This window comes from Cyprinodon variegatus, unplaced genomic scaffold (assembly GCF_000732505.1).
Source record: "Cyprinodon variegatus isolate N-32 unplaced genomic scaffold, C_variegatus-1.0 Scaffold26, whole genome shotgun sequence".
In the NCBI taxonomy this organism is placed as follows: domain Eukaryota; kingdom Metazoa; phylum Chordata; class Actinopteri; order Cyprinodontiformes; family Cyprinodontidae; genus Cyprinodon; species Cyprinodon variegatus.
Window position 1 is genome coordinate 1,559,178 of NW_015150479.1, and position 17,489 is coordinate 1,576,666.

General features: G+C 35.6%; 2 protein-coding genes across 2 annotated transcripts; both read left to right on the forward strand.

The window, feature by feature from the left end:
* The first annotated feature begins 3,453 nt into the window (after nucleotides 1-3,453).
* On the forward strand, nucleotides 3,454-4,253 carry LOC107098025 (protamine-like protein). The gene has a single exon (XM_015395453.1). It carries the CDS (start codon nucleotides 3,532-3,534, stop codon nucleotides 4,045-4,047), a length of 516 nt encoding a protein of 171 aa, XP_015250939.1. The 5' UTR covers nucleotides 3,454-3,531; the 3' UTR covers nucleotides 4,048-4,253.
* A 6,513-nt stretch (nucleotides 4,254-10,766) lies between these two features.
* Nucleotides 10,767-15,552, forward strand: mpeg1 (macrophage expressed 1). Its single transcript, XM_015395541.1, has 2 exons — nucleotides 10,767-11,219; nucleotides 12,843-15,552. Exons 1-2 carry the CDS (start codon nucleotides 10,767-10,769, stop codon nucleotides 14,499-14,501), a joined length of 2,112 nt encoding a protein of 703 aa, XP_015251027.1. The 3' UTR covers nucleotides 14,502-15,552.
* Nucleotides 15,553-17,489: the final 1,937 nt, after the last annotated feature.

Sequence of the window (17,489 nt, forward strand, 5' to 3'; positions counted from 1 at the left end):
AAATTACTTAGTATTAAAAGTATTAAAAACACAGATTTTCTTTTTTGCTCAGAATTTGCTTGTCTCTTGGTGTTTCATCTTTGAGAGCCAGATATTTTTTTGAATAAAACAGAAAAACACACATTTTAAAAGGACTGTTTGTTTTAAGAGAACATTTGTTCATTTCATTTGTTTTAAAACTTTTATGTGTTTAAACATCTGTCACTGCAAGTGACTCAAACCAAACATTGGTCCTATAATACGAACACTAAGTTGCCTCTGATTGCAATGAAAAGGAACTGCACTCTGACACCAGCTACTTTACGCTTGTCACTTTGACTCCTACTGAAGGAGGCGCTATCATTGCACCACAGGAGGCAGAAGTATGTTTGCCAATCTTCCCAGCTCATACACACGTGCTAACTTGATATCTCTCAGCAATAAAAATACAGCGGGAACATATTTCTGTTTGTGTCGAGCGGCTTAAATAACTATTTTACATGAGAAGCATTTAAAAACAAAAATTGTCTCCAGTATGGCTTAATGCTATCTGGCATTTTGTTTTTGGACCTTTTTTTCTGAAAAAACACAGTTTGTGTTAAAAACCTTGTTTTTATATAGTTTGCATTAAAAATACTCTGAATTATTGAAAGTTTAATAAAATTATATAACAAAATATTTCCCACATGTCTAAACCTTATTTAGATTTGTATGTGTTCTCCATAATTTCAAAACAACAGAAAACCATCAAAGCTGGATTTGAAATAAAACACTATATGATAAGCATTTTCTAAAGTTTTCTTGATCATTGTGTTTATTTGATTATTTTCTGACAAAAAAACATATAATACGAAGTTAATTTTGTTGCATTTAATTTAATAATTGCATATATATATATATATATGACATGAATAAAGTTTAGCATTGAAAAAGTAACTGTTTTTATTACCAACAAACTTAAACATCAGAGCAAAAAAAAAAACAAAAAAAAACAGGCCGCTACTTATAAGAAGGCGGGAATTTAAATGTTATTAGTTACTGTGTATACCTCTGATAAAATGGTCGTTTTTCTACCCACCCTTCATTAGAGGCTGATAATATTATTCTGGCTAAGATCCATATCCCTCCAAAAGTAGAGACAAGAACATATTGTATCCTTCATACATTATATTTTTCTTCATCTATTTGTTTTATTAGCCATCAAGTTATCTTTCCTTCATCCATTAAAACCTCTGTTTTTTCCCTTTCTTCAGATAATCTTACATGTGAAGAAGAAAAACAATATATCAGAAAAAGCACACTGTTTAGGATTACCTAAAAACAATTCTTTCTTTTTAGTTACAGTATGTAGACATTAAAGATGATGCAAATAGTACATCATGTACATCTGAAATAATACAGTATCTTACAAATTTCAGCTTATCAGGACACAACTTACCTGTAGCATACAGTATATTTAAGATACAATAAAAAGAAAATTTAACACTGTAGATTTGGGATTTCTATTGCTATTTACCTTGACAACTCAAACTGAGTGGTTAAAGAAAATAAAAAAGTAAATAAATAAAGGACACCTAATCTTTAGCATGTCGGTAAAGATGGAGCAAGTCCCTTTTGTGGTGCTAAGACTGACTCTGTATGGTTCTCATTTGAGATTTATTCATTAGTAATTGTTTAGTAATATCATTAATTTTTGTCTCTTAGAATTTCCCTGATATTAAAAGGCATTTTTGTTAACATAAACATATCCTATGTACAGTGATCTGTGAAGAAATAACAGTTTATAACAAGTTCGGGATACATGGGACATATCTCTGCTTTTTGATCATTTTTCAAAGCCTTTATTGAACAAATAATATCAAAATACAACATAGATTTTAAGAAAATATATAATAAATGTCATGCATTTAAAGACTGGTTAGTGTGTTATTTTTGTAATAGCTTATTTTGAGGTTTTAAACCTTTAAACATAAGTAAATTGCATCCCTGGGAAACAATCTGACAGCTGACAGCTTACATTGAAACAAAACACCTGCTGATATTAAAAAAACCTTATAACAAAAATACAGATTTATGAAGCAGGGATGTCATGGGATTATTTTAAAAAATGCTTTTGTGTGAACATGTAACTATTTTCCCAAAGTTTTTCAGAATATGCAAGTTAGAGAAAGCACACTTCTTATCTTTTTAGATAGTGTGCCCGTTGTAACAGTGGGACTGCTTCTTTATAGTTCTCATCAGGGTTTTTGGATTATTATGTGATTATTTATATATTCTGTTAATTTATTTTTATTTTATTTTCTTCATTACCCTGTCACACAAACCCATGTTTCTAATCGCTTGAAATGTTAGTATTTGTTGTATTTTTACCATGACATATCCTTAGTAGCCAACTGTGTTTCTCTGACCATATATTACAGCATTTATTAAGAAAATAAAAATAGAATAAATCTTATATTTAATGCCAGTCCCTAAAAAATATCACCAACATTAAGATCATGTACTTGTATACTTTTTTACATGTTGCTTTTGAGGTTATATCCACTACAAATTGTCCAAAATGAACATCTGAAATGACAGCTGACAACTGCAACCTCATAAATATAGAACATCACGGCTAGATGTTTTAGCATATCTTTACTAAAAATTTATATCCATAAAGTAAAGAGTATATACAATTTTGTAGTGTGGTTTTATTGGGATTTCTTGCCTTTTTTGTTTAATTTTTTAATGAAAAAAACAGTTAGAGAAAACACAAACCTTATCATGTCAGAGAAGCTGGGGAAGGTGCCCATGCCGCTTTGACTGCTTCTCTATGGTTCTCATGGGAGTTTTAATGAAAGCATGTAGTTAATATTTATTATTTTCCTGTTTATTTTTGTGACAAAAATAACACATTTTTAAACTAAGGATGACAACTCATCCCTATTTATATTTCATTATTTTCTCATACCGGTATATAAATAAGCAATCTCACTTTTATCATGACTGCACTATATAGAGGAGGCAATTGTGTTTCTTTGCTCCACTTTGAGTGAAAAAAATTTACAAATAACACTAAATTAAAACAAATCTTTTAGGAAAATCCTTTGAAAATATCCTACACTTTATCATGAGTTAGTCATGTATGTTTCATCTTGCTTGTTTAAAGGTTATAAACTTTGTAAAATGTCAAAAATCCACATCTGAGATGACATTCGACAACTGTCAGCTCCTAAAGAGGCATTGAATCTTCATAGGATTTAGACTATTCTTATTAAAAATAAAGATAAAACAATTAGAGATTGCATGTGTGTTTTTAAACATGCATTTATCCAGATATTCAACAGCTTTATTTGTTTTTTTACAAGAAAATGTAGCTGAAGAAAACACAATCCTTATCATGTCAGAGAGGGTGGGGAAGGTGCCCACGCTGGTCTTAGGCCTGCCCCTATAGGGCTCTCATCTGGGTTTTATAAAGCCTGACTTTCTGACAAACACAAGCAGGAATATTTCTCTGATCTATCCTCAGTTTGACCTCAACTGACCTGAACCTACAGGTGAAGCTCCATAATGTCTTCTCCTGTGATTGCCTTGCCCGCGGCATCCTCAGCTAAAAAGAAAGCCAGATCTAAGAAGAAGTCAGGTCCTTCAGTGTCTGACCTGATCCTGAAGATTGTGTCTGGCTCTTCCCAGCGTGGTGGTGTGTCTCTGGCAGCCGTAAAGAAGGCCCTTAAAGCCGGAGGGTATGATGTGGTGAAGAACAAGGCAAGGATAGCAGTGGCTATCAAGCGTCTGGTGAGCAAGAAAGTTTTGCTCCGGACCAAAGGCTCTTTTAAGCTTAACAAGAAGCCTCCTAAACCCAGAAAGAGGAAGGTGGTGAAGAAGAAGAAGCCAAAGACCAAGAAGAAGACAGCAAAGAAGACCACCAAAAAGGCAGTTAAAAAGTCCCCAAAGAAGAAGAGGAAGGCCAAGAGCCCCAAGAAAGCCAAAAAGCCTGCTGTGGCCAAAAAGGCAAAGAAGCCAAAGAGCCCCAAGAAGGCGAAGAGGGCCAAAGCTAAAAGGACCAAGACTGCAGCCAAGAAGTGAGGGCTCCATGGAACCAAAGGAACTTCTTCTGGGCATTACTCTGTGTGGACTAAGATGCATTCAACTAAACTAAGTTTGCCTTTCTGAACTTGCTTTTTTTTCTTTCATATCCTGTTTATTCTCTCTTTTCCACCTTATCTGCTATGGTCTGTCACAGACTGAATTCATTGTTGGAAATAAAAAAAAATCGTTATGATTTAACAGTGTGTCATGCATTTTTTGTTATTTATTATTGCAGAAATGACAGCATTTGTACACTTTCAGCTTGACTTAGACTATCTTAGCATTTAAATTTAAAAAAGTTTTAAAAAGAAGCTACCAGTAAATTATACTCATTTAGATCTAATTGACTAATTTCTCAAGGGTAGATGTGCTTTTTTAGTAGGAGTTTTACTGCATTGTACTTTTCACTTTTACTTGAGTACATTTTCTGGCTTCTTTACCCATTACGAGTAACTAAAGTGAAGGAATAACAAACCTCTTTAAATCAAAAAACACCGAACACAGAAATAAATATTAATATTTTTGCACAAGCTTTAGTGTGTTCTGTTATTTTCTGTTATACAATAAACAGATACTTTACTCTGCTTTTTGTTTTTATAAGGCTTTTGTTTAATTCAATTCAGTTTTTCTATATAGAGCCAATTCACAACACATTTCCTCTCTTTATAGTTCACCAGATCATACAGTCAAATTGATTCAAAGTTTTTCTATATGAGGAAAACCAGCTGATTGCATCGACTCATTGACTCGAAGGCAATCCCTCACACTAAGCAAAAATGCTTAGTGTGAGGGATTACCATTAAAAGTAGACAGGGTGTCTGCCTCACGGACTAAAACTGGTAGTTGGTTCCACAGGAGAGGAGCCTGATAACTAAAAGATCTGCCTCCCATTCTATTTTTAGAAATTCTAGGAACCACTAGTAAACCTGCAGATTGAGAGTGAAGTGCTCTGCTAGGAACATAAGCAACAATCAGATCTCTGATATAAGATGGAGCTTGGCCATTTAAGGCTTTATATGTGAGAAGGAGGATTTTAAATTCTATTCTGAATTTAAATGAAGCCAATGAAGAGAAACCAGAATAAGAGAGATATGATCTCTCTTTTTCATTTTCATCAGAACTCTGGCTGTAGCATTTTGGATCAGCTGAAGGCTTTTAAGTACAGTTAGAAGACTTCCTGATAGTGAAGAATTACAATAGTCCAGCCTTGAAGTAACAAATGCATGGACTAGTTTCTCAGCATCACCCCTGGACAGGATATTTCTAATTTTTTGCAATATTTTGCAGATGAAAGAAGGAAATTCTAGAAACCTCTTAGATATGGAATTTGATTGACAGGTCCTGATTAAAGATAACTCCAAGATTTATTTCTTTATTATCTGAGATCAGTTTAATCCCATCCAAATGATGCAACTGACTAATCAGCTTATTTTTCAAAGACTCCGGTCCAAATACTATAACTTCTGTTTTGTCTGCATTCAGGAGCAGAAATCTTTTTGTTACAAAATAATTGGTTGAGAAGTTTTTCTCCTACCAGAGTTTGACTCATTTTATTTTTGTATTTAAAATACCAGCATTTAAACAGAATTTTAAGTTTACTTTCTTGGTCTGATTACATTTTTTTTTTCAATTGAACACAGAACCTGGGTAGCTTTTTTTTTCACCAGATAGTTTTTTTTAAACTCTCGTTTAAGTATTCCCGTTGATGGATACTTTTTACTTTTAATTTTGTAAAAAATTGTTCAAGGATAAAGCTGTTTTCATATGAGTAAAATTTTGTGCACCGTACCTACCTGTGCTTACTTGTCTACTCAGTTGTATTGTTGGGTTTAATGCTAATTTGGTGAAATCTTAGCGTAAACCATATGTTCTGAAGGTACACTATTATCCCCTTTAATCCCCCCTCCCCCCAAAAATTTAAAAATAAGAAGCAAACCTGAACAAAAGAAAAAGTTACAAAAACATTACTTAGTGTCCATAATTCTTTCTGCAGCTTGGGTATAAGAAGTGATTATGATTACTAAGTTAAATGTCGCCATCTGCTGGTTGCACAGAGGCACAAACATGGACACTTCAAGGAAAAATCAGCATCATCTTTGATATGTAAGATTTTTTTGTTTTCTCTAAATAAGACTTTCTTGAAGGGTACAGTATACATTTTTTTAAACAAAAAAACAGTATAGAACAGGACGCAAAAGGTAAACAACACATTTATTACAAACATATGCTTAAATAGTTTGCTGTACATTTGAATTCTCCCATTTTATCTGCTACCTCTAAATAAATCCCCGTGCTCCGATTATGTCCAAAGTCACCAAATGTCAGCTTAGTATATTTAAATCTCTTTATAAATATTGTTCTGCTTTTCTGAGAAGGCCAAATGGACGTGTTAAAGAACTTGTTAAAGAACTGGAAATAAAACAACATCATGAAGACCAAGGAACCCATCAAATAGCTCAGGGATAACATTGTGAAGAGATTAAAAGTGGAGTCTGCAACAAACTCAATATAGACTAACACTTTGTGAGTCTATCTACAAGATAGTGTCATGCTCTTATTGCTGATGTCTGGTCTGATTACTAATGTCACTCACCTGCTTATCCCCACCCAGTTCTCTTTACCGCTCACCTGATCCACCTGCTTCAGTCTCTATTTAACCAGGCTTCAGACCAGTTATCATTGCCAGATCATTTTGAGCCAGTGGTGAGAAGTTTTTGAGCATTCTTGTTTTTCTGACCCATTATGCTTCTCGACCTCTGAACCTGCCTGTCACAGTTCCAATCTGTTTGCCTGACCTGTCTTCTGACTCCAGCCGGATTCCTGCCTGTAGGTGTACCGAACCTGGAGCTGTTTCCCCAACTCTGATTTGGATTTCCCTTCGGCACCTCTTTTGATCTCTGATCTCCTGGCTCTGACTACCGAGCATGTCTTTGAAACCGGTTTTGGCTTCGCCCTCTGGATTATGCTGCCTTCCTTCGTCTGCTCATTTTGAGAAATTTAACTTTTTGTCTACCTCGAATACTGGTTCTGACAGAGGGAACATTAATGATGGAATGATTAAAGAGGATCTGATAACTCTGGAGGAGCTGTAGAGATCCACAGCTTAGGTGGAGAAGATGTTAATAGGAAAACGTTTGTACTCCTCAAGTCTATATTTTCTTTGTAGAAACATGACCTACAGAATCCCAGTGTTAAAAAAGTCTGAGATGGTCCATTTCCAGTTTGCCACAGGTCATGCAGAGATATTGCATGGTCAGTTTTTATAAGACATGTTGCTTAATGGGAAGACAAACAAACAAACAGAACAATAAGTAACACATTATACATTATCCTGATAGCAGAATAATGCGAGAATTCTCTTCTTCAGGAAGTTGGTCACACTAGGTGTGACATTTAATAAAGCCTCTTCCTCAAATTTGAGATGCACGATGCAGGGACAGAGTTGAAATTAAGGTCTCAGCAGAAAATAAACCATAGTTAAAAATGAATGCTTTATATCAAAGATGTCGACGCAGCATATTTGTTCAAACTCCCCAGTCAATGTTCAGACTGAAATAAAATAGAGAATCTGCAGTAAGACTTGGGTTTTTCATTTTTGCAACAGGAAGTGAGAAGTGAAGCAGGGTGGTGTGGTGTGGGGGGTTGGGGTAAAGACAGCAAAATGTAACACAGTTCAAAGTGTTAAGAATTCTGAAAAACATGTTTTATTTTATTTTCACTTTATAAATTTCAGTCAACAAAATCCCAATAAATGATTAAGAATAATGTTGTCCTATGAAAAATGCAGAAAGGTTCAGAAGATATCAAATCCTTACCAAGCATAGTAACATATTGTGGTTCTTTGTTTGATGGCAGCGAGGGGAAGTGAGTGATACTCAGGTTGGCGTAATGTTGATTTTGTATTAAATAATTAAACCATTTAGAGAGGGAAAAATTAAACTTCCTTATAAGCAAAGTTGGAGTTTTGTCCAAGGACTGTGGAAGTTTTTTTTTTAGGTGTTTGTGTGCACCAAACAAGTTTAGATGTGAACACTGTGAGGTTGCTCAGAATTTCTCCGGGCTTTCCCAGATACAGATATGCTCATGTGACGCAGACATTGTTTCCTCTAATCTCGTGTTTTTACATCTACTTTTAGTTCCTTATTACATGGGGGAAACTAAAAATAGCATAATCAAAACATTGAAGTAGAGATAAAGTGTTGAAGTTCCCTTTTCCAACCTACATCTGTTTTTAAGGAAGTTTATTTCTCTTCTCCTTCTATAGTTTAAATGGCTTAGTGTCTGTATGTACATTATCTGTAATCAGTGGCATACTTAGCCATTTTCAGCTTTTTTTAATGTCATTACACTTTCACAAGTAGAGAGTAACGAAATTCACTGCGTTTAACCCACCCCCTTGGGGAGCAGTGGGCTGCCATTGTGCAGCATTGTGCAGCACCATGGGAACAACGTTGGGTTAAGGGTCTTGCTCAGGGACCCAGAGTATCAGTCCGTGTGAGTGGGGTTTGAACTCAGAACCTCTGGATTCCAATAACAATGCCCTAACCACTATTTTGGCCCAATCACATTTTAGTTTGGATAGAGCAGTTATTCAATGGATGTGCAGCCCAATGATTACAAAATGGGGGATGTGTCTAAATCAGCAACAATACTGTTCAGTACAGGAGGCTTCTAGCTCCTTCAAGGAAGGAATGAAGAAGATGAAATGTCACTCTAGCTACTCTATCTTAATGAAAGTGTTGGGATATTCGCCATCCCTGCAAAGCAGCATTTGCGTTTACTTAGGGTACACAGTGAATACATTTACCGACTAGCTTAGCATAAGAGAAACAATGGACCACATCTTCTCCATTGGCTGGCACTTCTTGACTCCTCCAGAGTCAGCCATTTATTCAGACACATAGAAAAGAACACGGCAGTGGCATGCGCGGGCACCTGCATGGGCACTGACGTCATTACGTCACATAGTGATTGGATGCTGATAAACATGTCTTTGCCCAACTAACAAAAATATGCTTAACAGAAAGAATATACAGTATACCTTTTTTTCTATACCTGATAGAGAAAAAAGTATTCATGTTTGTTTAAGCAAGTTAAGAAGTTCCTTCCCCATTTTTAAGAGTAGCTTGCACATATGCGCAATATACCTTTTGTGTTTCTTTATTGTCAGGTTATGGACGAGTGGGTAGCGATTATATGAAATATAGTTCTGCCCTCTGAACCTGTCCGTTCCCATTCTAATCCATTTGCCAGACCTGTCTTCAGACTCCTGCTGGATTCTGCCTGTTTACTGAACCTGGAACTGCTTCCTGACACCGTCCTGGATTTCCCTGCGGTTCCTCTTCAGATCTCTGATCTTATGGATGACTCCTGTGAGCATCTTCGACACTGGCTTTGGCTTTGTCTTCAGGATTATATTACACAGTGTAAACGTTTCTGTTAGATTGGAGCAATATATTATTTTGATTGTTGTTAATGGCAAAGCTGGTAAACTTGATAAACTCATATGGAACAGGTACAACATATTTTAAAACAAATTAGCAAACTGAGCAAATACAATTGTAAACACTTTTTTTTATTGGAACAACACTAAAGTATAACTATTTGCTATATATTTTAAAGTAGCCATTGCACAGCTGAAGTCTTGAGTTGCAGATATAAATGCATCCCTACTCTGGCGAAACTTAATACATTTATTATCCTGCTTGACAGGTTTTGCAAAGGCATTAACATTTATTTTATTTAGCTGTGTTGTGGCAAAAATGTATCTAAAAGTTGCAGGAAAGCAGCACTTTAGGACTGGTGTTACAGTAGGGAAGTGTACAGCTTGTTAACCAGTGTATATTTACTGAACCTTCTAAAGAAATCGACACATTTAATCATTAACTGTTGGCGACAAAACCATGTACAGACCTTTGTAAAAATGTTGAAATGAGTTGCAAATTAGTTTGTGTTATTTTGACAGAACAGCAGCTATACATATTTATAAAAGATTTTAAGCATTGTTTCATTATAAAACATATAAACAATATTTAAAAAATGTGATGGGTGTAATGACCTTTGAGGTACTGTACATGTTTACTATAATTGTAGGTAGAGGTGAGGATTTTTATGTCACCTTTTATTACTTTCCAATTGCTTGGTTAAAATTAGTGTACTCAATGTGTTTTGTGTTTCCACTTTCTGGCATAAATGGTAGAAAATATCTAATTCTGTTACAATTCACTTTCCATGGAATAAATTTTTATTATTTTCTGATAAATTGTTACAAAATTCAAACTTTAATTTGTAGGAAGAGTGTTATTTTTTATAGAGGATTTTATTTTATCAGACTAGATAAGGGAAATGGGCTCATAAAAAATGTAAGTGAAAGAAATACCAAGAATCACTTGCTTCCCAGTTCTCATGTGAGTATTTATGTTAGAGGAAGGATTTGGCTTGAACTTTATATTGAGCTGCCTCTGAAAAAATGTTTTATTATTTTCTGATAAATTGTTACAAAATTCAAACTTTATTTGTAGGAGGATTGTTACGTTTTATAGAGGATTTTATTTTATCAGACTAGATAAGGGAAACGGGCTCATAAAAAATGTAAGTGAAAGAAAAACCAACAATTATTTACTTCCCATTTGTCATGTGATTATTCATATTAGAGGCAGGATTTGGTTTAAACTTTATATTGAGCTGCCTCAGCTCTTACTTCACACAAAGGCACCATGGAGTCTGCCCTGACACTCCTTGCTGCTGTTACTTTCTTCCAAATCTGCTCCTCTGGTCCTGTCAGCCATCCAACCAACTGGCTCAGACAATGCCGGGCCTCCACCAACCTCTCCATCACAGCCTTGGAAGTCCTGCCAGGAGGAGGCTGGGACAACCTTCGTAACTTGGACATGGGTCGAGTGATGAACCTGAGCTACTTCCAGTGCCAAACCACTGAGGATGGGCTCTACTTCATCCCAGATGAGGTGTTTGTCATCCCACAGAAGCAGACTGGTGTGGAGACCAACTCTGAGATAATCAGCTCCTGGCAGGAGCAGAAAAGCACCACATCTCACTCCATAAATTCTGACGTATCCTTCTTCTCGATACTTAATGGCAAATTCTCTGCCGAGAGCACAAGGATGAAATCACATCAGGTTAAAGATTCATCAACAACAGCCAGAGTGCAGGTAAGTCTTTTTTTCCACTTCCTTAATTGGTAAAAAAAAAATTTGAGCAAACATGTACAGTTTATGTAGTTGCTAAATTGAAATGTCACACTTGCTACTTATTTATATATATATATATATTTATATATATAAAAAAGAAATATTACAAATTTGTGCCAACATTTATAATGGTAAATAATAACATACACCATTACGGACCAGTCATAACAAGAGCTTGTTAAACAAAAGAAGATCATTTTTATCAATAATTTTACGGAACATTATAAATGATCTCTCTTCTAATACTAATTTAATCACAAGGCTTATGCTTTTTTCTCAACTCTATTTTGTTTCATAAGAGACCTCAAGAACAAGAAAGGCAGACACAGATAGGGCAGAAAAGCTGCTCCACCACATCTAAAGTCATTAGACGAATTATAGATTTCTCATTTATGATGATGGGTTTAATGATGCTCTGTGGGAGTTTCAAAGCTTAAAATACAGTTTTATAGACTGCTTTAAAGTTTTATTAAAATAGACCAGACATCTCTAAAATTTGCTTTCGTCTTTATTATGCTGTTTGCATAAGCAGGTCACAGAATAACTGGATTCATGTTGAGATTGATGGGCTTTGTTTCCTGATTTGATGTCTTCTCAAGAAACCTGGTTACATTTAATTTAGATCTGAGTAATGGGGCTATAACACAAACCACACATAATTTTTTGAAAGAGTCCTTAATTTTAAGCACTAGTTCATGTTGGTCAAACACCTGAGATTCCAACAAAATACTTTTTGTTGAGGCTGTAAAGTGACACAATACTGTTACTGGATCCCTAACTAAGCTGATGTAAACGCCTTTAATTTCCTAAATCTTTTAATGTAAATCATGTTTTCAATCTGGTACATTTTCTTGTAAAAGTAAAGATACATTTTAATATAATGTCACAAATCAGAAAAGAGGACCCAGTATTCAGGCAAGACAGACAGTGGGCTACTTCTAAAGTATTTTATTAAAACTACGGGCTGCAGATCTGCAGTAGCAGCAGCTAAGGCGTGTGAGGCAGGAAACTCTGGAGAGAGGAAGACACAGGTTAGTGACCACGTAGATTTAAGGGATCAAGATTAAGAACGTGAGTCACTAGTCTGGTTTACAAGTTCAGTCCATAGCCAGGGAACGAGGTAGGATCCAGTCGGGGGGCCGCCAACAAGATGCAGTGGGCACTGCCCAGTGTCCCAGCTGCTGCAGCCTCGGGGTCAGAAAACCTTGACACTAATCAAAATCCCAGGAGTCCGAAGCCAAGTGAGGCAAACAGATCAGAACAGGGAGGCTTAGGGGTCCAGGAGTACAAAGACAGTTCAGGCAAACCATTCTGACCATAACAGGTAGGCTTAGTGGCTGAGAGGCAGAACAGGTCAGGATCAGGATATATGAAACACAAAGGTACGCTAAAAACTCTCTCACCACTGGCTGGAGAGAATAATCTGGCATGATCCTGGATGCAAGCACATTAAATAAAGTCAGGAGCAGGTGGATCAGATGAGCAATGATTAGAAACAGGGCAGAGTTAGACAGTTGAATAGAATGAGTAATTAAGCCAGTCAGTGCCAAGATCATGACATATAAATGTTCTTTCTCTCAACAGGTTCGCAACTTCCTCTACACAGTGAAAGCATATCCAGACTTCACATTGGATTCTCGCTTTGTTCAACAAACTAAAGAAATTGCTGATGCCATTGAAAACAACCAGACAATGAATGCAGACTATCTCTCTGAGAAGATGGTACTGGACTATGGAACACACGTTATCACCAGTGTTGATGCCGGGGCTTCTTTGGTGCAAGAAGACTACCTCAGTTCCTCTTATGTCTCAGACAGTGCCTCAGATAGCTCCACTGTTAAAGCTCAGGCTGGTTTAAATTTTTTTGACAAAATAAAGTTTGACATTAGTAGTCAGTCGAGCCAACAAAGCTCAACACTAAAAACATATCAGTCCAACATTCAGTACTCCATTATCCAAAGCCATGGGGGCATACCATTTTATCCTGGAATCACTTTGCAGAAGTGGCAGGAAAGTACCAGGAATAACCTGGTTGCTATTGACCGTTCAGGATTTCCCCTCCATTATTTCATTAACATTAATACTATTCCTGATCTGCCACAACCTACCGTTGATAAAGTAGCTAATAAAGTAAAAGGTGCCATAGAGCGCTACTACAAGATCAACACCCGCCCTGGCTGCGTTGACATCAGCTCCAAGAATTTCAACTTTCAGGCCAATGTTGATGATAATTCCTGTGAGGGCCCAGCCACCAACCTCAGCTTTGGAGGGGTCTACCAGGAATGTACAAAACTTAGCCAAGATGCAGATCCGCTTTGTAATACACTGGCCCAGAAAAATGTAGCGACAGGTGATTTCTCCTGTCGTCCACCTTACACCCCAACTTTACTGCGATCAGAAGTGAGACAGCAGGGATACACCGCATATGAATGCCACAGAGAAAGGTATTCATGTGGATTGTTTGGGTTGTTCCATTGTCACAGGCAGGTTTGTAATGATGTGTATCGTGTTCGCTCAGCTCGTATTGATACATACTGGTGTTCTGTAAATGGAAAAGCACCAGATAACTCGGGATATTTGTTTGGAGGAATCTACAGTCCCTCTGCTTTGAACCCCATCACCAAGTCTAAAAGCTGTCCTCCAAACTTCATCCCAGTAAAATTTCTGTCTGATGGCCAAGTTTTTTGCATGAGTAATGACTATGAAACTGGTACCAGATACTCTGTACCATTTGGAGGGCTCTTCAGCTGTGAAGCTGGTAACCCACTGGCTAATAACCACAACAGATGCCCTCCCAAATTCAGCCAACACCTCGCTACAGTAAGCGATGGATGTGAAATTCTTTACTGTGTCCAGTCTGGATTATTCACAGGGGGTGAGCTGCTACCAATCCATCTTCCTCCATTCCGAAAAACTCCTCTTGTCAGTATGCAATCCACCAACACGGTGATGGTGATGACTGAAGGAGAAAAGAACTGGGTCAGGGTAGGGCAGACGAAAGCATGGAGACTGGTCAAACAAGAGGAAATCCAAGAACTCTCTAGGAAGTTCAACCCAGAACTTAATCAGATGTCAAGTGGAGAAAAAGCAGGAGTGGCATTTGGAGTGATGGGCTTGATAGGACTGGTGGTCATAGTTGTAGTGATCGTTATTAGAAGGAGAAAGTACTCTGGATTTACAAGACGAGGATATGAGGTAATAAGCGAAGAAATTGAGACCAATACATCCCAAGAAGAGGCTTAAAACCATAAAATACACGTTTAGACCTTATTTTTCAACACTCAATGATTGTCTCAGTGCTTTTGATTTCCAAGAAAAAAAATCACTTTAAATCTATAAAGAATTATTTTTACAAGATATAAAATAAAACCTTTTGGATTTCTTTATTTTTTCTTGTTATAACTGAAATCAGACTTCAGTGTTTTTAGTTGGTTAAAACGAAAACAATATTAACAAAAAGCTGTTTTGAGGTGTTAACCACATGTAAAAAGTATGGACAATAAAACACAACTACAGTTACAGAAATCAGATCTATTTAGTATGATTTTTCATATCATATGATATATGATTTATCATTCCATAGGATTTGATATGATTTATATAAGAGATTGCTTTAATTGCTAGAGGTAGTCAAAAACACATTTAGTTATATGCTTCTGTAGCAATTTTGTCTTTGCTGGTCAAACAATGCCAAAACTAAAATGTATTTCTTTGTTTTTTTTTCTTGGAATATGTATATCATATTTTATCACGAATTGTTTGAGCTTTTTTTCAAAATAAAGTTCACCTTTTCTCTAGGCATTAATATCCAAGCCAAACAATTATGAACAAGACACAGTGGTGTATTGTATTTCTATATTTTCAGAATAGTTTTCTGGGTTTAGGTTTTAAACCTCAGTAGTATAAGTTTTATCCATGACATTCATCCATAGCGAAGATATGTAGAATACTCTGACATTACTGCTTTATTTTGATACAGTGTACATGTATTGGAAAAACATGTTTAATTTTTGCATAATAAAGTTCTTTTCAATATATTTACAGATATGGTTTGATTTCATAGGCTAGTTAAGGATGATGCAAAAAGAGGTCAAATAGTAAATGTGTGTTATCATGTGTTGATCTTAAAACTAAGATTACAAAACTGCTTACTCATAATTCCAATACATTTTCACAAAACCTGAGATCTTACACTGACTGTATCATCACTCCTAGCAACAAAGTTGTGAGCAGCTGCAGAAAAGGAGTGGATTCAATGAAATTACACATGTAAGTGTTTTGTCAGCAATATTAATTTATCCAGGGGGAAATGTTTTGAAATGTTTTTAATTACATATCAACATCTGTAATTTCCTGCCTAATAAAGAACAACTGAGAGATGTAATACATCTTCACAGCAACAATTACAGAGGGAAATAGCTATGCTCTCTGATTTCTTTCATTTATGCTCAGAAATCGGTTAGCTCCCTCTTCTCTAGTTAGAATTATGACTTAGATGGCTGGAGCTATCTGATCAGACTCTATGGCTTTAGGAGTTTGTACCGGTACCTCATTAAATTAATTAAGTAAATAAATAAAAAATGTATAGCAACTTTTAATGAACATGAACATCCCAAAGTCCTTTTTCTATAATATTAATAAAAATTAACTATAGCAATCTAGTCAAATGCTTTTTGGATGCTTTTCAAATGAATCAGTGGAGTTTATGTTGCACATAGATAGTGGAAGGGAGTTCCAGGACCAGAGTCCACATCCTGAAAAGCTTAATCTCCACAAATTTTAATATTAATGTGGCAACTCGGTGAAAGGCTTCAATAAGTTCTGAAAATGGATTCAAAAAAATAATCAACTCATTATTAGCTGTAAAAATAATGTTTTATCAGATAAGAAAATTGTTCCATCCATTTAACTAGTACTGCTATAATGCTTCGTAATTTGAAGTAAAAAGAAAAAGAATGGCTCCTAAAACAGATCCCTGAGGTACCCCAATGACAAAACACAGTGTAGGAATGAACTTTATTTATTAAAACTATAAAAAGATCTATAAGAAGGGTGAGACCTGAACCATTTCGAAGCAAACCACACTGACCTCTGTATGTTTATTGTTAGCAGATGATTAATGCCAAGATCTGTCAAAAGTAGATAATAGATTTAATAAAACTTAAGCAGTGTACTCTTCAGAATCACAAGCCATCAATTTGTCACTGGACATTTTTATTAAAGCTTTTTTTGGAGCATCATGATTCAAAACATTAAATCAGTAGCACATACTTTGCTTCATACATTTTTTTTGTGAATGTATGGCTTCATGATTTAAGTGAATTAAATATAGAGTAATATGTTGATTTCTGTTTCTATTTCTGATAATATATAGCATTACAGTAGTTAAGCAATTGTACTGTTTTTCCAAAATTCACAATAATCTACTTAACTCTTGTGTGTTATCATCCAAAAAAACAAATTTCAGCTTCAAAAGCTAGTGGGCATAATAGCGTAATGGACCAACTAATCACAGCTCGACTGGTATTCTGAGGCCAGACTTTTACAGTTCAAAATTAGAACAATGTCAGTCATGTGGTGGAACAGTTTTTGTCTTTAAAGATTTCATTTTCCCAGGCAACCTCAACCTCAATTTTCAACAGGTAGACAGACTGCCTTACTCTCCTAAGGTCTGATAAGATAAATATTGGTCATTAGACAGCTTTTGTCTAAAACAATTTCAAATTTCAATTTAAAGTAATTTACAAAAGCTTAGCTTTTGCATGAGTATGTTTTGATTTAAGTATTTTACTCTGTTTCCTTTGAAATCACATCTGTACCTGACTGAAAATAAATAAATTAAGAAAAACTAAAACAAACACTGAAACACTGGAAGAAACTTAAGCTATTCATCATCAGTTAGTAATATATATATATATAAAACTCATGTTTTGCTTCTGTTATTCCCCCCACCAATAAGAGATTTCGAAAAACGTCTAGATTTCTGTTAATGTTAATATTTGTTGTCAATTTGTTGTTAATATGATCAGTCCATACACCAGACTCTGAGCAACTTTCCATTTATAATACTTCCTTTTATTTCTCACCCAACTACTATGGCTATCAAATGTGACATCCAATAGTATGGATTGCTTCTTTATTTTGTACAGCATTTTCAGATGTACACCTTTAGTGTAGATTCTACACAATGTTTGGTTCCTGGTTTTCACCCGAGAAAATATGGAACCGAAA

Coding starts and splice junctions, on each gene's coding strand:
- mpeg1 (XM_015395541.1), top strand. CDS start 10,767: ATGGAGTCTGCCCTGACACTCCTTGCTGCTGTTACTTTCTTCCAAATC. Junction 11,220..12,842: donor CAACAACAGCCAGAGTGCAG/GTAAGTCTTTTT, acceptor TTCTCTCAACAG/GTTCGCAACTTCCTCTACAC.
- LOC107098025 (XM_015395453.1), top strand. CDS start 3,532: ATGTCTTCTCCTGTGATTGCCTTGCCCGCGGCATCCTCAGCTAAAAAG.